General features: G+C 40.6%; 2 protein-coding genes across 4 annotated transcripts; one reads left to right on the top strand and one right to left on the bottom strand.

Moving 5' to 3' along the window:
- Positions 1-710: 710 nt before the first annotated feature.
- Positions 711-19734, bottom strand: LOC311489637 (cadherin-2-like). Of its 3 annotated transcripts, XM_084546803.1 has the most exons (15): positions 19361-19733; positions 17503-17611; positions 14085-14296; positions 12291-12458; positions 8690-8845; positions 7791-7932; positions 7317-7489; positions 6520-6657; positions 5840-6025; positions 5154-5407; positions 3828-3970; positions 2950-3183; positions 1866-2087; positions 1456-1584; positions 970-1105 (listed from the first exon to the last, which is right to left on the bottom strand). In XM_084546803.1, the coding sequence occupies exons 1-14, from the start codon at positions 19421-19423 to the stop codon at positions 1481-1483; spliced, it is 2304 nt and encodes a 767-aa protein (XP_084402929.1). In that variant the 5' UTR covers positions 19424-19733; the 3' UTR covers positions 970-1105; positions 1456-1480. The 3 variants fall into 3 exon arrangements, with proteins under 3 accessions (XP_084402928.1, XP_084402930.1, XP_084402929.1); XM_084546802.1 differs by lacking the exon at positions 1456-1584 and having other exon boundaries at positions 711-1105; positions 19361-19734; XM_084546804.1 differs by lacking the exons at positions 1456-1584; positions 19361-19733 and adding an exon at positions 15991-16090 and having other exon boundaries at positions 711-1105; positions 17503-19076.
- Positions 19187-24164, top strand: LOC311489639 (desmocollin 2-like protein). The gene is made up of 6 exons (XM_084546806.1): positions 19187-19435; positions 21634-21815; positions 22272-22493; positions 22751-22861; positions 22995-23324; positions 23663-24164. Exons 4-6 carry the CDS (start codon positions 22802-22804, stop codon positions 23858-23860), a joined length of 588 nt encoding a protein of 195 aa, XP_084402932.1. The 5' UTR covers positions 19187-19435; positions 21634-21815; positions 22272-22493; positions 22751-22801; the 3' UTR covers positions 23861-24164.
- Positions 24165-27637: the final 3473 nt, after the last annotated feature.

The raw sequence follows: 27637 nt of genomic DNA, 5'->3' as shown, positions 1-27637 counted from the left end.
CGAACAACAATATATAACTTACAAGGTTATTACAATTTCGATAGTCATATTATCAAACTTACGCTCTTTTTAGAGAGGAGAATGCAGATCAGAGTTTGGTTCTGGGGAAAGAAAGTTATTTACAACCTGCTTATCTGTGTTTCACTCCCATGGTCACTCTGGGAAGGGGGAGCAAGAACGTGTTATAGTGGTACGTTTGCATGTGTGTCTCTGAAAATGAAGAATTAATCGACCACAGATTTAAAACGTAATTAGCATCACATTAAGGCTTCTTGATATTCAGATTTTGTCCTTATGAAATAGAAGAGGAAAGTTTCTCCTTTGTAGTTTCTGATATCGTGTTGGTGTTCTTTCGATTCAGAACTAATTAGTCCAGAAACAAGAGTGGGAAATTCCACAGAAGTGTAAATCTGTCCTTTTTGGCTCAGATGACGTCCTCAGCATCAGGGAGATCCGATAGCGTGGGTCTGTTCAGTGTTTGGACATGGCACCTTTATGGCTAAGGTGTAAAAGGTTGATCTGTTAGAAGAGTTATTCTGCAAAACAACTTCGTAAATTTAAATTCCAGAGAGGGGGAGAATAGAGAGGACGACAGGTTCCCCTACAAAAGCATTCCTGTAACTGGGTCAGGAGGACTCTTCCTACCGATGAAAATAAATCACTGTCAGAAGTGACAAAAGAAACTATTCAGTAACAGGCACACTTTAAGGCACTGTTGCGAGAATTATTTTAATTAACCAAGTGACTGATAATAGTGTCACCTCCTTGTAGTACATACATAGAAGGACTCAGAATTGCATTTCTTTCTCTCTTTCATTGTTGCCTCAATCCAAACTGAAAGACATGCGCTGACTTTGTATAATAGCGCTAATTCTATTCGTTTATCTTCTGAGAGTTGTGCATCAAAGTGCTGGCCATGACTCACTGAGCTTTGGTGGGTTATATGAACAGATAAATGATTTATCTTCTCTTCGGACTTCCATCACCGGTGGAGTTGAGTTTGGGGTTGGGCTCGATGTAGGGACTCTCATTGACATCTTATCATTTTGATGGAGACGGTGGTGGTGGACTGTCGGGGAGAGTGGATGCCTCTGGCCAGGGGGACCTATTTTACAAGAGAAAGAAAAGGCTTAAAAAATATTACTGTAAGAACTTTCCATAGACTGTACCATGAGATAAAGAAACTGAATCCTTTTGTGGTCAATTCAAGGATGTACAACAGCAGTAAATATCCTGAGTATGAGAGTTTTGCAACCAGTCTATTCTACTACTACAAACATGACACCTAAATATCTCTATAAAACCAATAAGAACAGACAAAGCAGCACAGACATAATCTTTAAGGCGAAACAGCCAAAGCTATTTGTATTTTGAAAGCTGAAAGCAGGTTTTTAGAAAATAGGTTTTCAGATCCTTTAGAATAAATGATAAGTAGATCATTACTGTTTGTCACACCTGATCCTCCTCTCCACCACCATCCTTATAATACTTGAGGATATTGTCTCTCACGTTGATAAGAAACTGCTTGGCCTGCCGTTCCTTTAACACTGCGATTCACCCACACAACAAATATCACCACAAGAACTGATGGATGAGAGAGAGAGAGAGAGAGAGAGAGAGAGAGAGAGAGAGAGAGAGAGAGAGAGAGAGAGAGAGAGAGATCTCATTATAAAATAATAATAACTTACATATTTTCATTCAAATGTAATTGGATCCAATGTTTTAGGGCTTGGATGTGGGCCTGATCGAGGCTATCTTTCTGGTAATCCTGCAGTAATCTAGTGATATCTCACGTTTAGCTGTCTTTATAATCCCTGTGTGCATTCATGTGATGTGCTATTTGAGAGAGGCACTGAGACACTCACTGAGGAGGATGATGATGCACAGGACGATAGATATGATGGCGCCTGTGGAGAGGATGTGCTGCTGGTCAGTGCAGTCTCCATTGACGTTGTACTGGCACACTTTAATCCGCAGGTAGGAGGTGTTGGACATGGGCAGGTTGCCTGAGTCTGTGATTATGATGGGGATCTCATAGATACCGCTTTCAAGGAAGCCAATCTTCAGGCTCACCTGAGCATAGTCACCTGAGAGACACACAGAAAGAGTGAGTGAGCTATGATGACTGCTTGTCAGAGGAAATACATTTGGAGTGGTGAGTCTAGAGATTAAGTAACTCAAGAGTGTTTAAATGAATACAGCATCGTGTTTCTATAGCAGAGATATCTTTCAGAGGGGATTAAATCTAAACTCTGAATAGTCGTGTCGTATAGAACATGTTGACAGCACGATTACATCCCTACCATCGCAAATATGCGGCATAAATTCCCACCTGGAAGTTGCATCAGCATATCTAATCCAAAACATGGTCAGGATTTGGATTTGGAGCTTATAAATCTACTGAATACCTTTTGATAATGCTGCTTAGGCTAAATTCCCAGCTGCGATAATCCAAATTCCATTATCCTATTAAGATATATCCACTGCATTTAGACTCTATCTAACAGCAAACACACAACCAGTGAGTTCTTCCACTGACGGTTTTGCTTCAAATTAGCATAAACAATTAAAGGCAAGGTTAAATTTATTATTATATTGTCTGTGCCCGCTTTGCCAAATCTGCAGGGTGTTATTTACAGACATTTCAAGTGTTGTTCAAAAGGATGGCAGATCAAAATCTTCAGCTTTAATTATAAAACTGCTGAACTTTATACATGCTGTTTGATATTTTAGAGTGAATTATTAAATAGCAAGGTATAAATGGTTTTGAATTTTAAAGTAAATACTGAAAACATGGGCGAGCGAAGGCCAAAGAGCTGAATCAGTATCGTTGACGTGTTATCTTGGCAAAAACAAAATTAAGACTAGTTTCACTTCCCTAGCTCAGGGTGTTGATAATGTAGTAATGTCAATCTAACTACAACGATGTAAGTATATTCTGTATCTTACCGCTGATTCTGGTTATAGTCCAGTTTCTCCGAACATCACTGGGCCTGTGGGCTAACTCAAAAGCAAACGGTCCGGCATTTGGGTTCAGGTCTCCATCGAGTGCAGTGATGTTGATGGCGTTTGGCTCCGGCTTTTCACACATCTCCACCTCCTGAGGGGACACCTCGGGTGCGTTGTCGTTGATATCCAGCAGGAAGATCTGCAGAGTGCCTGTGCCACTTGCTGGTGGCACACCTGTATGGACCATAAAATTGCACATGCACACTCGTTTCATAAATATTTATGAGAAAACTGATTTCTGAAAATTTACAAATGAAAAGGAATATATATAATATTGAAATGCCGTCTCTCATTCTGCGATCAGTATACAGTGGACAGAGAAAAAAAATTAAGTTTATTCTTTGGGTTCCATGATATAATGAAACACTGGAAACAGATATTTACATGCTGGATGGTTCTGCGATTACTAGCATATTAACCTTCATCTAAGGTGGTCAGCGTTCCAGACACGCCTAGTGTTTGGTACAAGGTTGACCTTCAAGCACAGAGGACGTATCTCTGGCTGCAACTGAGAAAGATTTTTTTAACAGATATTGTGCATTTGTGCACTGGCTTCAGGTGGAAAACATCACAAACGCAGTTGAGAAGTGATGCTAGGTGGAAGATTGACCTTTGAGAGGTAGGCTGCATTAGACATCTGCTGGGCTTCCTTTTGAAAATGGAGCATTATGTCCTCCTGAATGCTCCAACAATAATGGCCTAGAACAGAGTGCTTGTGTAACAGCCTGGCTAAAACACCTCGACCATGTAACCGGTGCATCACCGGAGCTCAATAAGGTATTTTTGGCAACAGCAGTACCACTTGAATGGTTACATACCGCTGTCAGAAGCCAGGAATGTCGCATTGTACAAATTGTTCTTCACAAAGGGCGACTCTCGGTCCAAAATGGCAATTGTGGTGATTCGACCAGTGTTGGGGTTGATCCTTAGCCAGTTGGCTGGGTCTGAGAGTTTGGAGTATCTGTGGCAAGAAGAAGAAGAAGAAGAAGACAAAAAAAAAAAGATTTACACTGTGATTCAATTTCAATTTCAGTATGCTTTCAAGTAAAGAAAGGTTTCATTTTGTTTTCTGCAGTTGAAAATATTTGGCATTTTTCTTCATTCTGTTTTTTTTCTGTCTGTTATTTGTTTACACAGAATAAATATTTTAATAACCATACATTTTACATAATCGGTCTAACTTTTGAGAACAGCCTCACTGGGGAGACTAAACTGGCTTGCTGTCATCAGTAGCTCAAACTGATTTGTAGGACAAACCGTGGAGTTACAAAGCCAGCTTATTTTTCAAGACTGTTTTCACTTTCAAGGCCAAATACAGTAGCTGTGATGAAAAGGAAAAAAGGAAGGTTTGTTCATGAATGAGGGGGAGACATGCTGCACGCTTAGTAATTTGAACAGGGCTGATGGAGAGGATGGAACTGTCACATGTCACAATTAGGGCCGGGACTTTAACGCGTTAATTAAGATTAATTAACCACACAAAAATAACGCGTTAAACATTTTTTTAACGCATTTTAATCACACTTATTTTTGCACCGCGGAACGTTTCTCACTGGGTGAGTTTCGGCAGACCGATTATACTGGAGCACCAACTAGCGTTCATTACTTCAGACAACAACAAACCACAGTGAACATGAACGAAGAAGCTGATGAGACCGCTTTGGTTGGCCCCGTGGATGGAAAATGTTGTTATAAAAAACGAATGGATGGAAGCGTCGATAAGAGCATGGTTGTGTGCAAGCTATGCAACAAGGAATTCACATCGAGCCTCAAGTATAACCTCAATGCTAAATATGCTATTGCTACACTTAATGGCAAAATTGCACTGGTCTGTTGGACTTGATTGAACAAAAATAAACAATATTTTGTTGCTTAAGCTTATGTATTCAGTCATTATTCAATGGTATACTAAAAATCCATATGAAAAAAATACTTCTCACTGTTCTCAGGTCAAATATTTATATGCGATTAATTTCGATTAATTAATTACAAAGCCTCTAATTAATTAGATTAATTTTTTTAATCGAGTCCCGGCCCTAGTCACAATATTAGTATTAGAATGAAACACATATCTTTTCGTCTTTTGAAGATGGGTAATGTTTTCAGTCAGGCAGTTCTTTAACAGATTTTACTGTAATATCTACCTGATGGTTTGCAGCATGTATCGATCAGGATCCTGTGCAGTGAAGGTGGTCAGGGTTGACTCGGGCATTATCCCCTCTTCCAGTTTAATAAGTTTGGGGTTGGGCTCGAAGTAGGGACTCTCATTGAGATCTATCACTTTGATGGAGACGGTGGCGGTGGACTGTCGGGGAGAGTGGATGCCTCTGGCCAGGGGGACCTCATTCCTTGCTTCCACTGTCAGCACATATGTCCTACTGATTTCATAGTCAATAGGCTGAAACAGTAAAAGAGGATATATAGAGAGAGTGAAACACACATAAAAATCTGTGACAAATCATATACCATAAACATTTGGGTTTTGTGACACTGATATGAAAGCAACCTGAAGAAGTGAAGCGTTTTCTTCCTCTTGAAAATATTTTAAAAGAAAAAGAAAAGGCTTAAAAAATATTACTGTACAAACTTTCCATAGACTGATAAAGAAACTGAATCCTTTTGTGGTCAATTCAAGGATGTACAACAGCAGTAGATATTTAGAGTTATTATGAATTTATACAAAGTCCAAGCAGTAAAGTTGCAAGTAGCAGAGCACTTACACCACACTGGCAGTAATGACGTGGTATTTAGGACACGTTCACATCTAAACCTTTCAGTATAGCATACATAAATGCAGATACTATGCAACAGTTTGAAGAGGAGGCCTTACCTTGACGACAGTTACCAGGCCCTCGTTAGTGGTCGGATCAGTGGGCACAGAGAACCTGCCGGTGGGGTCGCCCCCGGTGATTTTGTAGACAGCATTCCAGGCCGGCGTGTTGGGCTGGTCCTTGTCAGTCACATTGAGGTTGGCCACAGTGACATTCACGCGGTTCTCAGGCACCTCACCGAAAAACTGCATGAATAAACCATGAATGAACAGAACAGCGAGCTGTTAGTGATACTGCTGTGGCAGCAAAAAAACACACCAAGGTCTGCCTCACACAGCACAGCAGGACCAATCTCGGGCAAATAGACATCTAAGGTAACTTATCATGTCGTCATGGTCATCTCATTCCCTGTGCTCCCCTGACGGCACAACAGCAGCATTACAAATTTCAGTGATTGGCGAGAACAGTAAGTGCATCTTTCACTCGGGCAGGCATCCCTGTAGTTGCATGTGTCAACATTTGGAGGGGGATATAACGCTTTACGCATGGCTGATGACTTGTATATCTGTATGGTTACAGAAATGCAGGGCAAGCAGAACTAGGTAAGTGAGCAGAACTGACGGTTGAGTGCATATATCCATGTTGGAGGTGAAGTGGGGGTGAAGTGGGGGTTCCTTGTGGCGCTTTTCTTACGCTAAGAACACTGTGTTGACACATCAGATGTGAGCTCGTTTCTTACCGTCTCAGCAGTAAACTCTGGCGGATTGTCATTAATGTTGGTGACTCTGATGACAGCGGTGGCGGTGTTGGAGAGGTCGTACATGGGGTTGCCCTCCATGTCCGTGGCTTGGATGATCAATGTGTACTGAGGCACTTTCTAAACGGGAAAGAAGGAGAAAGATAAAAAATGATCACAGAGCTGAAGCCACATCACTCCAGCAGTATCAACATAAGCTGAGAATTTAAGGCTTCGTAAAGACAGGATTTATACCCAGGCTGTTGGACTGTAGTACACTTTACAACTGACACTACTGAGATGGTAACACACTGTATATCACTATTAATTTGTTCAGCTAAAGTGAAACAAATCTGAACTGCCTAGCTATTTTAATTATAATGACTAATGGTGGGTTTTTATACCAATCTGATTTATTCCCGATGGGGTGATGTGAGTTTGTGTGAAAAGTCACCTCTGCTATGTACACTATCACAAAGCTAACAAATGACTCTTTTCACATTAAAAACCACTGAGGTGATGGACCAGTTGCTAGGTAATGGGAGCCGGGCAAATTACTTTCATGGTGGCAACTGAACGAACAACTCATTTATGGAAACAAGGGAAAAGACATGCTGACTGAAATCAAATGCAAGCTGAAGGGATGGCCTTGATAAGGCTGAATATATCTATTCAACCCCTGTTAATGACCGAGACTCTTTAGCTGTACTGAGGACCAAGAAAAATAATCATTATGCACAGGATGATAAATAAGAAAGTGACCATGGAGAAAACCATAAAGAAAGAAAAGAGCCAAATACCTCTCTGTCCAGGCCTGCTGCCACTGTAATGATACCTCCGGTTTTGTTGTTGATGGTGAACATATTGGAGGTCGGACTCTCTGGAGTCTGTGACAAGATCTTGTAACGCAGCATGCCATTAGCTGTTTTGGGGTCGTCTTTATCAACAGATGTTACCGTCATAACATATGTTCCTATGCGATAAAAAGAAAGAGACAGAATATTTTCACATCACCTCTATTTTATTTTCCTTTTTCCTTTTTTTTAATTTGCCATCAAAAGGCTTTAGAAGATAAGTGAACATTGCTCAATTAAATATATCCATTCAGAGTTCATTTCCATGACCATAACATACCACAGACAGCTTTAATGCAACAAAAACAATGTAAACAAAGTGGCAATGACATCAATGCTGCTTCATCCGCTAACACTGCGGCAGCATGTGGAGCTGAATGCTCAGACCACAGCACATACACTTCATGTAGTATATATTACCTGGCTTGGAGCCCTCTGGAACAGTGCCGTTCCAGATCTGATGGGTGAACTCGGGTCTGTTGTCGTTCATGTCGATCACATTGATCACAATGTCAATGGGATTTTCTTGGTTGCCATTGAGGTCTACTGGATGAACTCTCAGCTGGACGAAAACACAAACATATCTGGACTGTAGGACTGTTCAAACAAGGGCTCCAGTGAAAACAATATATCGGGACACAACACCAACCCTAGTCTTCTTTTATCTTCTGTGATAATCAAGGTCTCAATGGGATCTTTTTTATTTTATAAAAAAGAGAAGAGAAGAGCTAAATTTCTTTGATTCAGACCAGCAAAATGGAGAATAAGTTACTTCCACAACTAACTCAGCATGCACATGGAAAAAGATAAACAATGATTAGATCTAGTCAGATATCCGCTAGAGAGTGAACAAAGCAAGCACTGCAGCTGCATTTATGCTGTCGCCTAACACTGGGTCAGCACAGGAGCACTTTGGTTTAACAAGAACAAGTGTGACTCCCTGTATCTTTTGGCACCTCAAGTGCACTGTCCTAGATACACACACAAGAGAAACACAGGATTTCCAATCAGTAATACATCTTTATCATGATCTAGTGCAGTGGTTCTCAACCTTTTTGGGGTCCTGGACCCCCTGCATATTTTTGATTGACCTTGAGGACCTTGAGGACCCCCCCCCCCCCCCCCCCCCAGGAACTCTACTATGACCCTGAGACAGTTCAACACCTGCTGTAGGAGCTACAGGACTAATTCTCTCCTTCACCCTGATGTCTGGGAACAAAGTATCTGGAAAGTTTCACGTGAATTGGTGATCAATGTGCAAAAACATTTTTCTAATCACATGGAAATTTTTTTCTTGTAAATTATTGTGTCTGACTTACATGGTAGTTGGAGATATGCTCTCGATACAGGGGCTTGGTGACAGACAGCTCTGAAGAAATTGGGTCGATAGTGAAGATTCCGGTGGGAGGCTGGTCAGCACCGGGACCGGTCACGCTGTATCTTAGGGAGCGGCCTTTGTCATGGTCGGATCGGATCTGTGAGAGTAAAGTTTGGTTATTGATAGTTTGAAAACATTGCTAACCATAGTCTCATATTTAAAAAGAGTTAAATAATTTCATTAAAAAAAAAAAAAAGTCACTTAATCTATTATTATGCATTTGGATAAAGAGGGCTTCAAATTGGGGGATTTTATTCTGAAATTTTGTGCTGGTTATTTGCTCAAATACACGTGCACATGGTTTCTTTTCTAAAAGTCTGGTGACAATGCTCCAGAAAAAAATTATGTGTCTGTGGACAACACTCAACAGATATGTGTTTTAACATTTGCAACAGCTTCCTGAGAGACTATTTATCCACCGACTTGTATCTCTACTCACTACAGCTGGCCACATCAAAAATACCAACAGAGATTTGAGAATAGAAAATAAAATCATTAGCTGGACCACATTTGATGCCAGAACAGACTATAAAGAATCTGCTAATGATGAGGTTTGTTAAACTGTTACTGTTTGGTTTGGTTCCTTGTAACTGTTGGATTAGTCAACTTGATTTGAGGACATTGTTATTGTACTGTCAACCTGCATGTACATTATATTTGCATTTGTAACATCAACGTGTATTAATGTGTGAGGGCTAAGCTCCAGATTTGTCAGGTCTCTATGGTAGCCCACTGTCTGACATAGCCAACACTAACAAATGGTATCACATTAAGGGTGCAATCTGAGATTGATATTCATCTTTCTTTTTAATTATTAATTGTTTAGATTTCTGGGCGTCACCGTTCTAAGGTCATTCAGACAAACATTAATAATTCTAAAAATAAACATGGAAAAGAAAATCTAATTATTTTACAACCTGGACCTTATTTCTGGCATAAAATAAGATCATTTACTCACCCATAAAACTTTTGTGTAATATTTAGTCATTCGGGAATCGGGAGATAATTGGATCAGCATATATCCGTATAGTGGGAGTGACTGGGGCACCGCAACGCAGCCTCTAAATAACGCATTATCTGCTGCGAAACGCATTCATTTCACCAATATTTTGTAATCTCCCGAATGACTAAATGTCACACAAAAGTTTTATGGGTGGGAAAACGACCGTATTTTATGCCAGAAATAAGGTCCAGGTTGTAAAAAACAGTTGCCCTTTAATACTCCTAAAACTTTAATGTAGGCTGACTTACTGACATGTATCATTTTTAGCATTGATCACAGCGTTGGTTTAAAAATAGCTTCCTCTTACTGTGTGAGTACAAGCAAGTATATAGTGTCGACATGTTATTGAAATTCTGTCTTGACTGGGCTGTCTATCCTGTTTGCCATGTAAGCTGAGATTTTCTGTGCCTCCACTCTCGGTCTATTCAGAGCAAACTGAGTATTTCCTCTTCCCTGATATCTCCCAGTAAAGCCTAGAAACATCCCTTCAAATATGACCAGATTAAAAATAAAACGTACACACTGCATAGCATGAGCAGAACTTAATACGCTGTAAGGATGTAAGCTTTATATGTGGAAAAGGATCTACTTCTTAGCTGTCCTAAGCATTGCTTGTCCCCTGAGAGCCACCCATATATAACTCTGGCCACAGAATTGTTGCAAATGAATTAGACGACATCAGTCCTTGAGCCATGGAAATAGAATTGTGTATAACATCTCACAAGTCACTTGAGGAACAATTATGTTTGTGGGCACTTCACATTTCTATCTGCTTCTAAATACTGCCAGGTTGTACTGGTTTAGACTGTGCTCCAAAACAAATGATGAATAATAAAACACAAGAAGACCCCTGGGCCCGTATTCCTAAAGATTCTTAGCGCTAAGAGTTGCTCCTAGTGGCCAAATTCTAAGAAAATTCTTAGAATCATGACGTTTTTCTCTCAAAGTTAGGAGTAGCTCCTAGTAAAGATAAAAGCTATTCCTAAAGAATCTTAGCTCTTAAGAGTGCTCCTAAGGTGAGATCTGCTAAGAGCAGGGAGGAGGACTTTTAGGAGCCTTAGGAATTTCTTAAGCAGAGGAGAAAATGGCTGAAAGAAGAGACAGGAGAGATATTCTCCAAACACTGAATGACAATCAAGCTTGTTACAATCGCAATACAATCACGGGAGTTACGTTCTAAAAATAACCCGCAATAGGCGAAATCCGCGAAGTCAGCTTTATTTTTTACAATGATTATAAATGTTTTAAGGTTGCAAAACCCCTCACTACACACTTTATACACTTTTCTCAATAACTTACAAACATACCGCACTTCAGTCACACTGCCAGCGATCAAAGATACTGTATATGTAAATTTGGCAAGCTGAACGCATTCTGTACTGTACAAGAGACACCGTACGGAGGAGATTGATTGACAATGGGCTACAGTCCCGTAGCCAATCAGGACGCAGAAAACAATGCGCTGTTAAAAAAATAAAAAAAAAACAAAAAAAAAAACATGCAAAATTGCACTAAAAGAATCCGCGAAACTGTGAGGTGAACCGCGTTATAGCGAGGGACAACTGTATCACCGGAAATGAAAGTCACCACAACACTGAGGTATTTAGCAACAGGAAAAACAATGCAGCAGTGATGACTTGGGGCCAAATCTACGTCTTAAACACTTTTATTCTCACTGACCAGTTGATCAAGAAGCAAACACTGTTCCTCTGTCCAGTTGGGTTTCCTACTTCATTTCTTCTCCACTGCTGTTCGGTTTTTGGAAGATTTGAACATCAACCAACACTGCTTCTTCTAGGCCGGTTAGCAATCACAGAAATTGATGAAAGCTGAGCCATTTTACTCTTGTTAATACCAAATGGATGAAGTGCAAAATGTTACCAGCGTGGAAAATGAATGAAAGCAAATAAATAGAACTATCAACATGTGAATACTGTGCAAGTGGGCCTGAGTTTAATTGCACATTTTATTGGATAATTTTTGAAGTATAGCTTACTATTTATTTATTTTTATGTAAAGTATTATTTATAATTACACAGTCTTCATAGAGATTAGATTCTGTTATTAAGTCTATTAATTTGACGTCCATTCTAGGCCAGTTATCACCAAAAGTGTATTTTTATCTAGCTTTTAGGATCGACCAATCACACCTCTTGAAATGATGACTCATACCTAGCAACGGGGTCAACCACACCTCCTCACTAAGATAAGAGTTTCTGTCCATTCCTTGCTAAGAGTTCTCTGAGAATTTTCTGGAATCACTCCTAAGCTAAGACTCCTAGCTAGGAATTTTTAGGCTAAGATAGGAGCTCTCTTAGAGGATTCTTAGAATCTTTAGGAATACGGGCCCTGATCTTTAGCAAAGTGCCGTAAATATGAAGCATTTTGTTCAAATTTAAGTCTGGAGTCTGTGACCCTCTGAGTGGGAGCTAGGGGCAAGGGGGCACCCACAAGGTTATCATATCAGGCATAAAAAGATTTCTTTGAAGTTGGGAGAACAGTGTCTGTGTGCATGCATGTGTTGGGTGAAGTACATTACCCGGACAAGCACTTGTGGGAATGGGCCTCGCGAGTTCTCTGGGACATTGATTGGGGGGATGACCCAGTCTCTCTTCATGCGTTTCAGTTGGCTGTCTGCGTTTCGTGATGGAAATGTTATTTCCTTTAAATCCTTGGACACGACTGGAGGGACGGCAGCTTGCTGGACCTGACAAAAGGAAATGATTTGGTGATCACATCTATGCAGTCAAGTATGCATACATACAATTTTAGCCTTGCTGGCGGCGTGTCACACGGTGGACCACCGACAGGAATATCTCAACAACTAGTTCACAGATTGCCATGAAATTTAGAGGAAACACTCGCGCCTTAAATAGACTTTGGAGATTATTTGAAACATCATGAGGTTGACAGCTGTGGTCTGTGGTTTAAACAAATATAAGTTGCCACAAAAATTGGTACGAGCAATTCATGCCTCCCACAGGATGAATACTAATTGTTTCTTTGATTCCTTAACTTTGATAAAACCTTGGTCAAGGTGTCATGTAATTAATTTAAAGTGCAAACTGGCAAATATTCAGCTATTGAATGAGCAAACACTGTAAATATACAGTACAGTATGCGGCATACTGTATGCCTGCTTAACAAGAGCATGTTAACATAATCACTGTGAACATCATAAAATGCTGAAATTAACATTTGAATGAAATTGTGATCATCCATAAAAGAATGACATTTGAGACTGACCGGTGGATCTCAACCAAGAGGACACTAACAAAGGAAACTGTAAAATGGCCATAAAAGAACACCCTGACATTTTTCATAAAACCTAACAAGCTCTTCCGAATGTCACTGAATACCTACTCTAAATGTGTGCTCAATCAAACAAGCCCTTCTGTTTTGACTTGCTATGTAGCTTAAAATATAAACTGAACAACATGTGATGATACGCTTTGAAATGCCATGGTATCGCCGCTGCGGCAGCCACACACCTCCAGTTTTGGTTTGCTTTAATGACAGACCTCTTCTTACGTCCTGATAAAATGCGCCCAATCAGTGCTGTTTAGCACAGCAGATAGTATCTAACCGAGTAGGATAACATAGTCCACTGTCTTTAATTGAAGTTCAAACTTCCACAATAACAAAGTCTTTAGAGCTTCTCTTCATTCTCTGTGACAAGGTCAGCAAACACAACATGTGCTCTGCTTTTTTGTCCACTTCCTCTGATCCTCGGCCAGCCCGCGATGTTGACATAAGAGCACGTGGTCATTCTAACTAATTGCAGATGGCAGTGCAACAAAACCAGCTGAACTGTTAGAGCGGCACTCTACAGCCCAGACAGATGCTTCCCATCGTCCAAAGCACCGACAGAGGTGTGTCCCCTTTTGGATGATAAGGCATGTTTGTGCTCCAAGGAAAATTGACACATTAAGTTTTAATTAGCAAGCATCCATCCAGTCTCTCGGAACACCTGCTACCTGCTCAGAGATGACATCTTTCAGGGTCTGTAGATTGACCTACATGATGATGATGATAACAGGTAACTCCGGACTCAACGGAGAATAGCACTAGCGTATCACAACAAAATATTGGTGAAATGAACGAGTTTCACGGCAGATAATGCATTAGGCTGCGTTGCGGTGCCCCAGTCACTCCCACTATACGGATATACTTAGAGAAGTAGTCATCTGTGAATGTGCAGTGTGCCAAATAATTATAATTTATTTGATGCAAGGGCGGAATTGATCATTCCACCTTTCTTTGGCTGTAACATCAGTCAGACACTAAACAAACAAGTCAGAAACATGATAGAAGTGGCTCAAGGTGTTTTCACCTGCTGGCTGGATGACGTCATCTGGACTTGAGTCACCCATTGCTGCTGAGTGGTGGTGTCACTAGCCTTAATCAGCAAAGGTGATGCAGGGAGCACAGAGGGCTGAAGAGTCCTGGCAGCATAAACCACTCCGTCGGCCTCTATCCGAAAGTCAGATGGGTTGCTGCATTCAAACCGCACCAGACCACCTCGGCCACAGCTGACAAACCTCACTGCAAGAGACGGAGACAGATAGATTTAAGTTTAAAATTAGCCCAACAGTGAAAAAGAAACTTGGAAGAAACAGGGTTGTAGACAAAGGAAGAGGAAGACAGGCAGCCAGACAGAAGGTCCACAAAGGTTTTCTGATTCTCCTTCTCGCACATACTATTTTATTTTATTTTACTAGTTTTTATTTACTTATTTTTATTTTATTTTATTTTATTTAATCTTTCTTTTATCAGTGGTTCTTAAGAGTGTTACTGCTACTGTGACCAAGCAATTTCCCTTGTGGATGAATAAAGTTTATCTAAGTCTAAGTCTAAGTCTATTGCTCAAAACAGGTGCAGTGGAGGAGAAAGATGGAGAGAGAAAAAACTAAAGAAAAGAGGCCCTTTAAGGCCCTTTAAGTGTGCCCTTTAAGGGTAAATCAGCCCCCCAACCCAACATCTCCTTGTGTTTATAGCACACATAAAGGCACAAGAGGAGAGATAAAAATGCCTTCTGGCCACTGCGATCACCATGTTACCATACAGTATATCGTTTGTATGGAGACTGATGCTGCTTTGAGTTATTAGAGCAGATAGGGAATTACTTAACAAAAAACCTTGGAGGTGGGTGCCTAATCTTCTTTTGTGTTAGGGACCTTAGGGAGCCACTGATGTCTTCAGAGCATCATCTGCGCTCGCAGCACACTGAGTTCCTTTGGGCTGGAGGAGAGGATGCTACAGACCAGCTCGGGCTTTAAAGGAAATCACTACAAGTACACCTCATCCTACTGGTATTTTAACGCTCATGTTGCATATGTTTTCAAGTAGATGCTATTGGTCCCAGCACTGATTTACATGTAAAGGAAAGCCACAATTCTTCCGTAAAGAAGAGCTATGATTAAAAAGGAAAAAGTGGAAAAATGTGCTCTAAAAGTGACAAGATTTAAACACAGACAGACAGCTGGTGCCATGAGCTATGACAGCAGAGAGTTCGTATGGAATTCAATTCCCCTTTTTTATGACTGTGGAATTGTGGGCAAATTGTGGAGCTTCTCTGGTAAGAACATTAAAGGGTATTTTATGAGCATGCTAGCAGAGAATGGGACACTTTAATGAGGGGGAATGTCCAGCCCATGCTCCTCCTCACTTTAACTGCATGCTGCCTCAAAGCACAGGTCGGACCCTCCGCCACATCAGGGACATCTGGCCCCTCCATCTACAAACATGGTCCTTAATGGGCAATTATAAAGCCCAGCGCCTGGGAATATGCTTCGATTTATAGTTCCAGTGTATCCAAACCCAGAATCCACTATCATGGCCACATTAGGTTATATGAGACAGGAGGCCCATCAGACCTAATAAGCCTTATCCTTTCCAGAGGATGGCCATTAAACTCCCCTCTTCTATGCCAACCGAGCCATCAGCTCCCAGTCTAGTAAATTAAACAAATGAATGGCATCGTCAGTGTTACAATTAAAGCATAGAATAACATGAAACTATGAAGCTCATTAAAGCTCTACTCCAGGGGTGCCCACACTTTTTTGGCTTGCGAACTACTTGACCAAGTCAAAGTGATCTACTTATATGTGATCCATCTGTCTGTCTGTCTGTCTGTCTGTCTGTCTGTCTGTCTATCTATCTATCTATCTATCTATCTATCTATCTATCTATCTACACACACACACACACACACACACACACACACACACACAACTCACCTGAAAAGCTTATAACTCGAGCTGTGACTGTGGCCAGGTGGTTGCCAGCTGAAAACATGCACTCGCAGCGTGCTCGTGTTGTGGCTAAATGTGGTTGTCACTTTGAAATCCAAAATGCACACACAGTTCAGTTAAAAAAAAGCACAAACGCTTGGCATTTTCAGCAGAATTTGTGAATGTATTTGAATTGTACAATACAATTTTAGAGTTTTCTATGTCGTAGCAGAAAGCCACTTACAGATACAGTTATAGAGATGGCAATGAGATGTAACATCTTGTTCCATTTTTCCTCACTGTCTGAAGTTAAATCAGACTAAACCTCTCCCGTTTTAGGTCAGTTAGGATTATCAAAATTATTTCTTTTTGCTAAATGCCACAATAATGAGAGAAAGAATTTCTTAGAGAATTTTTTATTACTTTCTTCAGAGTCAGAAGTTTACATACATTTCCTTAGTATTTGGTAGCATTGCCTTTAAACTGTATGACTTGGGTCAAACACTTTCGGTATCCTTCCACAAGCTTCTCGCAATAGTCTGCTGAAATTCTGGTCCATTCCTCCTAACAGAACTTGTGTAACTGAGTCAGGGTTGTAGGCCGCCTCACTCGCACACGCCTTTTCAGATCTGCCCGCAAATTTTCTACAGGATTGAGATCGGGGCTTTGTGATGGCCACTCCAAAACATTGATTTTGTTGTTGTGCCACTTTGTAACTACTTTGGCAGAATGCTTGGGGTCACTGTCCATTTGTAAGGCCCATTTGCATCCAAGCTTTAACTTCTTGGCTGATGTCTTGAGATGTTGCTTCAATATTTCCACATAATGTTCTTTCCACATGATGCTGTCTATTTTATGAAGTGCACCAGTTCCTCCTGCGGCAAAACAGCCCCACAACATGATGCTACCACCCCCAAGCATCTAGAAATTGTAGTCAAGGAACAATGAACCAGACCTGTGGAGCTCCATAATTCTCTTCCTGATATCTTGGCTGATTTCTTTTGATTCTCCCATGATGTCAAACAAGGAAGCAGTGTGTTTGAGGTGTAGCCTTAAAATTCATCCACAGGTGTGCCTCAAATTAACTCAAATGTTGTCTGTTAACCTATCAGAAGCTTCCAAAGCCATGACATCATCATCAGGGCTTTCCTTCATTGTTTAAAGACATAGTAATCTTTGTGTATGTAAACTTCTGACTTTGAAGAAAGTAATAAAAAATTCTCTAAGAAATTCCCTCTCTCATTATTGTGGCATTTATTAAATAGAAATTATTTTGGTAATCCTAACTGACCTAAAACAGGAGAGGTTTAGTCTGATTTAAATTCAGACAGTGAGGAAAAAGGTTTATGTGTCTTTTTTTCAGAATCAGACTTTATTGGCCAAGCATGTTAACACAGTGTGTGCCTTTGAGGGAAGTGCTCAGTGTTAAGTGCAGCATTAAGTGTGCATGCACTCAATCACACACAGATGTAACAGGCATGCAGCACAAAGCAGGGGTAGGAATATTTAACAACTCACCGTTGAAAAGGGGCTGTCCTTTTTCTGTGATATCTGGCACCACAACCTTGTATACATCTTCAGAGAAGCCTGGTCTACATGGTGGGGTACCCCTGCTCTCTGCTGCAATCTGTGACAGGAAAATGGGGAGGGTGGGGCAACAATTGAGTCATAAATCAACCTTCAAAAATGCATTCTGTTGCCTCCACAGTTGTACAAATGCATCTATTGTTGTTATAACAGGGGACACAGTTGTTAACACAAATGCCACTCAATGTGTTCATTATCCCAATAGGACTTGTAGTTTTTGAGTTATCTTCATTTGTTCTTAGGGCAAATCCTAGGGTATAAAAGATATTTCTTTATACCTTGTACTATATCACGTGTGGCGTGTAGTCATGGCAACAGGCCCCTGAGGAGCAGACACACTTAACGAGCACAGGTGCATACACAGGCAAAGACAGAGTGCCAAAACATTATGACCCCTCAGATAGGGTGGCCATACGTCCGGATTTAGGCCGGACAGTCCGGAATTTAAATGCCTTGTCCGGGGTCCGGCGCAGCCTCAAGCCGGACGCTTATTTGTCCTCCTTTTTGGAGTTGCACCTGAACGCAACGCTGCATATCATCCAAAGGTATAAGACTTTCGGTTAAAAAAAAAGATTGGTTAAAAATGATTGGCTGAAAGCGGTGTCACTCAATTCTCTGATTTCTCATTGTTTGAAAACGTAAACAAGCCGACCCCTGTTCCCATGTGCTAGCTGTGTCACTCATCTCGTTAACTGAATGTTAACATGCCGAAAAGACGGACCTCATTTAATGCCGAATGGTCAAAAGAGCACTTTTTGTTTGGCAGGAGGAGGGCCTTCTCTTTTGTGGTGTCCATAGAGAGGCGAAGTCCCGCCCCCCTACTTCCGGGTTATGGGACCTATCTTTCGAAAAAATATGAACGGCAGTCTATGGCGAGATCATAATTATTTTCTGGTCCCGATCGAATTGTGGCATGAATTTCACATATGATGTGTGTGGATTTAAAAGATAATTTTTCACGTCAAGAGATAAATTATTTTACGTAAATAAGCTGAACAACATTAGGTTTTGTATGAGATCGCTTAGTGAACTACATCTCTCGTCTGAGAACTATGGCTGTCTCCTTGTTGAGCTTTACCGTCTTCTTCCAGGACGAAGGCAGAAGCATCAAACGAGGTGAAAATCATTATAAATCGGGTCATGTCGAGAGCTGTAGTTACACGAAGGGAGTTTTGGTCGGTTCTGTACGCGCCAGCATGCGGGACTTGTAGTTCGTTTAATTACGTATTTTCCATAGCGTTTTACTGAACTATCTTGCGATGAAGAACTGTGACATTCTTGACATGTAAAATTATTTTTTATTCTGAAAAACAACATATGTATAATCCAAGGCACAAGTCGATCGGGACCAGAAAATAATTTATCTTTCGCCATAGACTGCCGTTCATATTTTTTCGAAAGATAGGTCCCATAATCCGTTGTCACTCATCATCTGACGTCACACACTAACCTCGCGACAACTGCCACCCACAGTACCTGAAGTACGCCTGAAGTAGGCTACTGCAGGTGGCAGTTATCGCGAGGCTAGTGACAGAGCTCAGATTGGGAATGTGTTGTTTTGGTTTTTTTTGTTTTTTTTACTCCGCCCGTTTTTTTTACTCCGTTATTTTTTAATAACACAGTTTAAAATACGGGAGATTTACGGGAAAATACTAATACGGGAGGACGGCACGAAAGAAGGGTAAAATACAGGACTTTCCCGGCCAAAACGGGATACTTGACATGTAGGACTTACGTCGGCCTCAGCAGCATTGGCACAGTCAAACTTTCCGCAAGAATACTTTTTTACCTGCAGTCCTGCCAAGACCACCAGCTGAAGAAGCAGACCGCTGCCCGCGTGTAACGAGTACATTGGTACACCCAGGTAATTTCCCCTCGTTTCGTAATCCGTGAAAAGATATAAGAAGAAAAAAAGGAGAAATTAAAAATAATAATAATAATATTCCACTGGTTTAAGTGTCACCTCGATGGAGGAGAGAAAAAAAAAAAAAAAAATCAAAAAAAAAAAAATCCCTCTGTGACAAAGGCAGGACCAGCACAGGCGTCAACCTCCGGGTCTGAAAATTAAAGCCAATGCGGAAGTGCAAAAAAATGCAGTTCATCGAGTGACCGCTTGAGGCTGGCTCCAAAAGGGAACAAATCCCCAAAGACCCCCATGTTAAAATGCCCAAGCAATATTAAACATGTTTACAGCCTGGTACAAAAATTTTTTTTAGTCTCAATGCCTTATTTCACTATTCATGACAACTGTATGGGGGGTGAATTTTTTTTTCTAATAACCGCGTTCGTTTATTTTTTATTAAGGTTTAAAATTCTGTATAATTGGATCTGGAAGCATAAGCTGCTGGCTTTCAACTATCTCCTTCAGATTGCAGCAAGACAGCTCCAAGCCCGTTCTTTGAAGCATCTGTTGAAATCTTTAGTTTCCTGGTTGGATCATAATAAGCTAGCATGGGAACAATTGTCAGTGTTGTCTGTCCTCTTGAATTCTGTGGAATCATGAAGGAGCTCTCTTGATGCCAACGTTCTCACTGACAGGTTTGGTATGAACTTTCCAATAAAGTGTATCATCCCCATCACTCTCAGCACACCTTTCTTGTCAGTTGGTCATGCCATGTCTAGGATAGCTTTTATCTTTCTTTCATCAGGCTCAATACCTCGAGCAGACATTTTGTCATCCAAAAATGTTATTTCCTGCACACCAAAATGGCACTTGGCACAGTTTAGTTTCACCAAAGCTACTTTTGCACTGTCATGTACCACTGTGACACCTGTTTCACTGAATGTCTCTGCATTCTGTAGTGCTAACTCACTTGCGTGGCACTGTCTCTCTGCCTCCTCGAGAGTTAGCTGAGCATCTCTGAGCAGCCGTTCCCTGGTCCGTTTATCATAGATTCCATACACAATTTGTTCACGGATCATGGAGTCTTTCAAATCCTCAAGTTCACATGACTGTGTTTTACAGTTTTACATCGGTCACAAAGCAATCAAAGGTCGCTTTACGCTGTTGCAGCCATGAAAGGAACACGTACCTCTCGTTTACTGTGTTTTTTCGTGGCATTCAGCCTAGTTAATACTTGGATGGGAGACTGCCTGGGAATAAAAGGTGCTGTAATCATTTTACACTTTACCAACAACAGAGGGTGCTGCTGGGTCTCCTTACTTATTTCATACAGTCAGTATATCAATGGGATTGTATCTCTATATTTACTTATTATTCTGTGTGTCCTTGACATGTGTTCGTGGTCAGATTGTCATCATGCATTTTCCATTCTGTGGTCAACAATTTAGACAAACAGGATTATTGTAGCTGCCGAGAGAAAACGTCAAAGTACCTCCAGCAGAGATGAGGAATTGTTGTTGATTTCATGATGGTTTTCAAGTTTACAGTTATATAATTTGCTAGAAAGTGTAGCAAACGTGACTTTTACTTACTATTTAAGTGTATCATAAATCAGATTCTGTCCTGTCATTATTTTATACAGTAGTTTATGGGACTTGAGATTCAGGTTTCAGACAAAAATCCAAAAGTGTCACTTTTAAATTGATTTAACTATAATTGTTAGTTATAATCTGTAGCTGTGTCTCCACTGAGAAGGAAGCAGCCCCCTCTGATGATGGAGGAAATTGTTAAACCTGTTGATTCTGTAACATATGTTACTGCACTACTTTCAGTCCCTCACAAGTTATCCTCATCTTCCTGAGGGTTATTGGCAAAGAATGAAATGCAACTGTAGAAAGACTGCATACAAAAAGAGACCCAGCAGCATCCTGTTATTGGGAAAGTGTAAAAGGCTTATAGCACCTGGTGTTCCCAGGTTCCCCTTTGAAATGATGAGATATTGTCTTGTGTTCATGAGCTAACCGCTCATACTTTTCATCTTTATTTACTTCCTATACACATTCCGATAACCCCCACATGATGGCATCCAAAACCTATTATCAACCACCTGCCCCCTCTGCTGGTCACCACTGGTGGCGACACACTAATATCAACACACCGACATGCCCACATTCGTAACGCAGCACAGCGAGAACTATTTTAATACTTTTGTATTTCAGGCAGCAAGACATGAACAGGAACAGTCGTCATTCAAGTGGAGGATGTGAATGACAACAAGCCCCAGATCCCCCCTGGTGAGCTGGTGACATGTGAGAAAGAAGGAGAGCATGGCTCTGTGAAAAAATTCATTCGACTTCAATTTCATGTTGACACCTGGAGTTTGCAGTATGTGGTAGGAATGGTAGGTGGTTGCTTGTATACATTTGAATCACATCAATTAGTGCCCTTTGAATTTATTCTGTGTAAGTGAATAAATAGTTTATACTGTTACACACTCATGGCATATTTACTAGAGATGTGTTGAATACAAGGTCCATTAAAACTTAGATTTGTATCCGTAGCATGCAAACTGTTGATCCCTGGTGCTAAGCCTATGTAAAGCTGCAGCCACATCTTTGAAATGCCTTTGCACATATTAGACAACATAATGTAATGCTACAGCTATCATTTAGCATAGAGAGTACATTTTGATATCGTTCAGCCGTTTTAATTCTATTGTGGGGAAAGCTACCTTTGCGACACACACCGACAGCTTCCAGAGGATACATTTTTTGAAAAAGATTACATCTTTTGGACAGGAAACCTCAATTTGAAAGTTGTACTTCACTTAATTTTGTTGCATGTGTTTGTGCCTCAGGGACAGCAAGGCTTTTGAAGCAGGAGAAAGATCTTCCTAGTGGGATACATGAAGTTCCCATAACCATCAACGATCTGCAGGGCAATGGTGGAATACAGACGGCGACCGTAAGGATCTGCCAGTGCAGGGATGGAGTCTGCTTGGCCAAGCAAAACTCTGTGACATTAGGGCCGTATGGTATCCTGACCTTGCTGTTGCCTCTGGCCCTCCTCCTACTGCTCTGTGAGTACCTCTCTCTATCTTCTTGCCAACAGAATAGTGTGTAGATAATGAAACCAGGTAAAAAAAAATAAGGCTGTGTTGGAGCATGTGTGAAAATGCAGGAAAAGTGATTTAAAGCTGAAGCTTCCCTTGAAGCTTATGGAATGTAGATCAGGAACTGAGAAGTGCTAAACAGTATACATTAGTGTTTTTGTGTCATGTAATGTCTACTGCACATTCATATTATATAAATCCTTTAACATGCTCTGTTATTGCAGTTTTGCTGCTTGCATTTTTCTGCCTGACAAAGAGGGACAGCGTAGAAATTGATGACGGAGACAGCGGTGGAATCCTGCTCAAATCAAACTGAGGCCCCAGGGGACGAAGTGGTAAGGACACTGGAATGAAAGCATTGACTGGGCTTACAGTCCATATAGAGAGACCTTATTTTTATATTGCTCTTTTTTTCTTTATGCTTCATTTATTTAATTGTCTCTCGACTGCTTTTGTTTTACTCTACAGGATACAAGTCTCATCAAAGTTCCCCCTTTTGGGAATGAACAAGTAACAAAGGGCTCAATTAAGGGTTCTATGGTGGATGCAGGATGGCTGGGAAACAAGAGCATGAGCACAATCGCAGCCCAGGGCACAGCCGAGAACAACCTTTATAAGAGTGGCATTACCACAGAAAATATGCAAGACTATTACACTGCCCAATATGGTAACCAGTTTCAACAGCTCGGAAACCAGTACGTTGGTGCTGGTAACAGCATGGGCGTGGACAGCAGATACCTCACCCAGGATCCATCTTTTGTTCAGACCTGGCAAACAAATGGCCGCTGTCTAAACCAGGTGACGTGATGTTACAATTACAGACATTTCCAATGTTTATCAACCGTCTCAATGTGAAAGTGAGCACAATCATTCTCTAAGGTTTAATAACTTCTCTGTTATCTCTTACAGCTTAGGTATTTCTCACGAGTAATATAATCTTTAAGCCATGATAGGATCCTTTGTAAACTTTAATATTTCTCAACTTGTCGTGAGAAATATTATTTCTCTGACTCGTCTGTGGGTTGTTTGTTCGCGGTGTAATATCCTGAGCAGCCAGGTATCTCCCCTCCCATCGCTCAGGCTTAGTCCATGCAGAGTAATAACACACTCCCTCTATGTTGCACTTTGTCTTACAGAAGCTGGGCTACATGGGAACAGAAGGGGACGGGCGTTACGCGGATGACATTGTACACTCCTACGGGTACGAGGGAGTGGGCAGTGCAGCTGGATCCGTGGGATGCTGCAGCGACTACGATGACAACGAAAACCTCGACTTTCTAAACACGCTCGGACCAAAGTTCAGAACCCTCGCAGACGTCTGCAAAAAGACATGAACAATGATAGCTCTTAGTGATAGCGTTCACATTTCGCTGCACAGGTGGTTTTATAGGCCTGGAATCTAAATGCTTGGTGTGGCCCTGCACATGAATGAGAGAAGAACAAGAGGGTGGTGTCTGTGTGTGTCTGTCTGCACCGCTCTGCTATAGTTTTCACACAGTAACTGTGTGAAAGTGAACACAACGGTTAATGGGAGGGGTGAGTGACACGGCCCGCAATTGTCTGCAACTGACTGGCCACAAATATTAATACAAAAAAAAAATGTGCACAAACCTCAAAGGAATCTGATGTACCCGTCTGTCTGTTAAAGTTGTAATCGTGCTAAACATTAAAGAGAGTTTCTCCTGTTGAACTTTTGCTCCCGTGGCACATTTAAAGAAGCTATAACTTCAAATATGTTTTCAACATGCTATTATCATAAAGTTAAGGACTATAAGCACTGACTGGCTCACTCCCGGCTCGGGTCCCGCGTCAGAGCAGGTCTTTTGAGAACATTAAGTCATAAAACTAAAACGAGAAAGTTGCTCTGTGCTCTTCTGACTCTCTACTTTGCAGACAGAATTTCAGAGCAGAAACAGCTGCTCGTTGTGCGCAGTCTTTGTGTGCACTGTCGTGAATGATTTACTAGGCGTGGCATAATAGTACAGCTAGTTAATATTTACCACTGGTTTTCTGCACATCACGTTGGTGCACTTGTGCAGTTACACCTTTCCTGTACTTGTCCAGCCTTCTTAATGCCAGAACATGTTTATTTTTATTGTCCATTAACTGTCACCTATTTTATTTTGCAGTAAAATACTTGATTAGGTGCATTTTTTCCAGTTTCCAGTAAATTCCCAGCAGGGTCCAAAGACGTTAACGTTGAATTAATTATTAACATATTATTATTCACAGACCTACATAAATAAATAATATGATATAATAAATGTATTGAAACCCAAATTGAAATCCCGTTCTGAGTTCCTGAACTTATTACGCTTAGGAAAGTTATGGATTATTAATTTATATAAAATAAAAAATAAAAACATAGGCATAGCGTAGGCACTCATAAACAATTCACCACCTTTTGTTGATGCCATTCAAATCATGCATCAATGTGATGAATGACAAATGAAGCTGAAGCTGGAAATCTAATCATAGGTTCTAGAAAGGACTATTTGTCATGTGATTGTGGTGATGAGTATCAAATATGACAGCAGAGGAAAAAAGGGAGGGGGTTGGGGGGGTTGGATTAATTCCCGGAATAAAACCAGTCCCTCAACATGATCAAACACTGGAATCTTGTTAAAAATACAACAATATTATCTGTGCAGATTAAAACAATACTGTCACAATTATGAGAGGATGTGAATGAGATGTGAGCATCAAGGGCTTTCACTCCAAGTCCCACCGGGGCCAATTAGGAGAATCTTGAAAAGTCACTTATCTCAAAATAATGAAAATAAGCAGTTAACCCAAATATCTAAGGAGGCACTCAGAGCAGCACAGACAGCATCTCTATTATCCATATTTTATCAATAAACTTTTTTTTCCTTCATAATTGCTATTCTCTGCAGAAAGGAAAGCTTTTGTTTGTGGCTGGTTTTCTAGCGATTGGCACTGAAAAGCTACACAAATTCAAATTCTAAGTATTTTCTTTTTTTGAAACACTCTTATGTTTGTGAGGAATTACATGAATTTTTAGCTTGGGTTAGATATTTAACACGCTGCGGTCAGAGCTCTGTTGCAAGGAATTTCTGACTAAAGAACTGCTAACAGTGATGACTTAGCATTGAGACTTGGGAATTACTTGAACAGCAAAATCTTTTGACGCACAGTTTATTTATAGATGCTTACCGCTCAGTGAGTGTGAAATGTGCCAAGTAAGTTCAAACTGAGAAGCAGAGAGGAGGGAATCAGACCTGACAGGAGTAGATCTTATAAAATACCTCATTCTGTTGCTGTCTTTCACAACAGAGAACTACACGTCCATGCATTGTTATGTAAAAACATCATTATAATGTCCAAAGGAAACAATTCTGTGAAAGCCCACTGCACAAAACAACATGCTCAGCTGTCCCAACATATGGTGTGTGCCATGGGAACCGTGTGACAAAAAAAAAAATGTACACAGCGAACAAGAATTTGAGAGAATTTCTTTAAGGATTATCAAATGCATCCCTCACTGATAAGCCACATTATTCAATATAGACCACTATGTGTGTCCACCCTTATCAGCACTGCTTGAGCCATCACTTCCAGTCACTTCTGTAAAGATGCAATTAATTCTAAAGCAGTAGCGTGAAATTAATTTATTGCTTGTAATTAGTTTTCGTCATACTGTGAAAACAATCTCTCCAGATAGAGTGTTTTCAGCCTCCACTATGAGAGTCTGAGGACACTTGGCTCTGCGGTGACTTCAGCTGCCAAGAGCGTTGAGCACAGAAACTTCATAACCCCCTGTTGACTTTGGCCCCAGGATTTATAGTTTTATTAAGTGGCATGTGCAAGATATTTTAGTTGCCATCAATGCAAGTGACAAAGTCATTTTTCATGGTGTGCCTTAGGAAAGCACAAACCGGGTCAAGTATAAATGGAATATAGGTTGGCTTGTGAATAATTTAATCTGTGAATGTGCGCATTGCTGTACGGAAAAAAGACAAATTACTGTGTACACATGAAACAGGCTGAAATAATTCCAAATGATTCACATGATGCATGATTCAGTTGCTATTTCTTCTCTGAAGGCCGTCATAAATACAAGGTGTTGTTACCGCAAGCGACACTAGGTGTCACACTTACCTCTCGTCTGAGTTGAGCAGCTCTGTGGAGGTGGCCGTGCAGGAATATTTATGGAAGGCGGAGACTTCAGTGAAGACACTTTCCTGTCTGTCACATGTGTAACCAAACACCTGAAATCACTTCAATTAAGCTGCGAAGTCACACTGGCACAGTTAAAGTGAAGTGATGAGTTGTGGCAGGAACTTCATCACACTTTGATTCAGCTTGTACCGTTTGCTATGCCACACAGTTATCATGTGCTCTCAGTCCCCTTCACTTACCTTGCAAGATCAGGCTGCTCATTACATGTGCGCTTCACCTCTGTGCCCATTAGGCCTAAAGTGAGACTGGAACTGACCAACATTGTGTGTGCCCACCAAGTGCATGAAACTGAAAAGAGTAATGAGAGTTTATTTAAAGCTCACTCTTTTAAACGACTCAAATATTCAACCACCTCTAAAAAGATTATTATACTTTCAAATTGCCGCTATCAAATCACCATTCAGGGAAAGATTATTGTACGCTTTTGTCATTTAAATGGGGCAGCCGTCTATTTACAGAGACCAAACACAAAAGAATTTCATTTCAGAAGCTATTACCATGAACATTATATGGTATTTCTGGTAACCATATATTTGTAATACACAAGGGAAACTATAATTGAGAAAGAAAATAAAAACCAATTTTGCGAAAGCCTATAAAATATGTGGGTTGTGTCATGATGAGTCCTTCTGAATTGGAGGGAATGTGCAGCATCTTTAATGTTTTCTTATATTAGCTAGACAAGAGGTTAAATTACATTGTTTGTTTGAGGTATTGTACCCCTTCTATACCGTTCGAACACAATTGCAACGTGCAGTTTACGTATTAATTGCATAAATCTGTTTAGCAGTGGAAAGCCTCAGTGAGACGTCGGAGTATTAATTAGTCAAAATGATTCAAGTGATAAACCAGCCTTAAAGAATATATGTATGAATACTGAATTAATGAATTCAATTAAATCCATAATTATA

Source organism: Chelon labrosus, assembly GCF_963514085.1.
Source record: "Chelon labrosus genome assembly, chromosome: 6".
Taxonomy (NCBI): Eukaryota; Metazoa; Chordata; class Actinopteri; order Mugiliformes; family Mugilidae; genus Chelon; species Chelon labrosus.
Note: the sequence above shows the minus strand (reverse complement) of the source record. Positions and strands in the feature narration are given on the sequence as shown.

What these genes read in the sequence shown, in the direction of transcription:
- LOC311489637 (XM_084546802.1), bottom strand. Translation starts at nt 19,423, where the DNA reads ATGTACTCGTTACACGCGGGCAGCGGTCTGCTTCTTCAGCTGGTGGTC. An exon ending in CAGCAGGCCTGGACAGAGAG is followed by an intron (nt 6,658 to 7,316) that starts GTATTTGGCTCT and finishes TTTCCCGTTTAG; the next exon opens with AAAGTGCCTCAGTACACATT. An exon ending in GCCTGGTAACTGTCGTCAAG is followed by an intron (nt 5,408 to 5,839) that starts GTAAGGCCTCCT and finishes TTACTGTTTCAG; the next exon opens with CCTATTGACTATGAAATCAG.
- LOC311489639 (XM_084546806.1), top strand. Translation starts at nt 22,802, where the DNA reads ATGACGGAGACAGCGGTGGAATCCTGCTCAAATCAAACTGAGGCCCCA. An exon ending in AGGCCCCAGGGGACGAAGTG is followed by an intron (nt 22,862 to 22,994) that starts GTAAGGACACTG and finishes TTTACTCTACAG; the next exon opens with GATACAAGTCTCATCAAAGT. An exon ending in ATGGCCGCTGTCTAAACCAG is followed by an intron (nt 23,325 to 23,662) that starts GTGACGTGATGT and finishes TTTGTCTTACAG; the next exon opens with AAGCTGGGCTACATGGGAAC.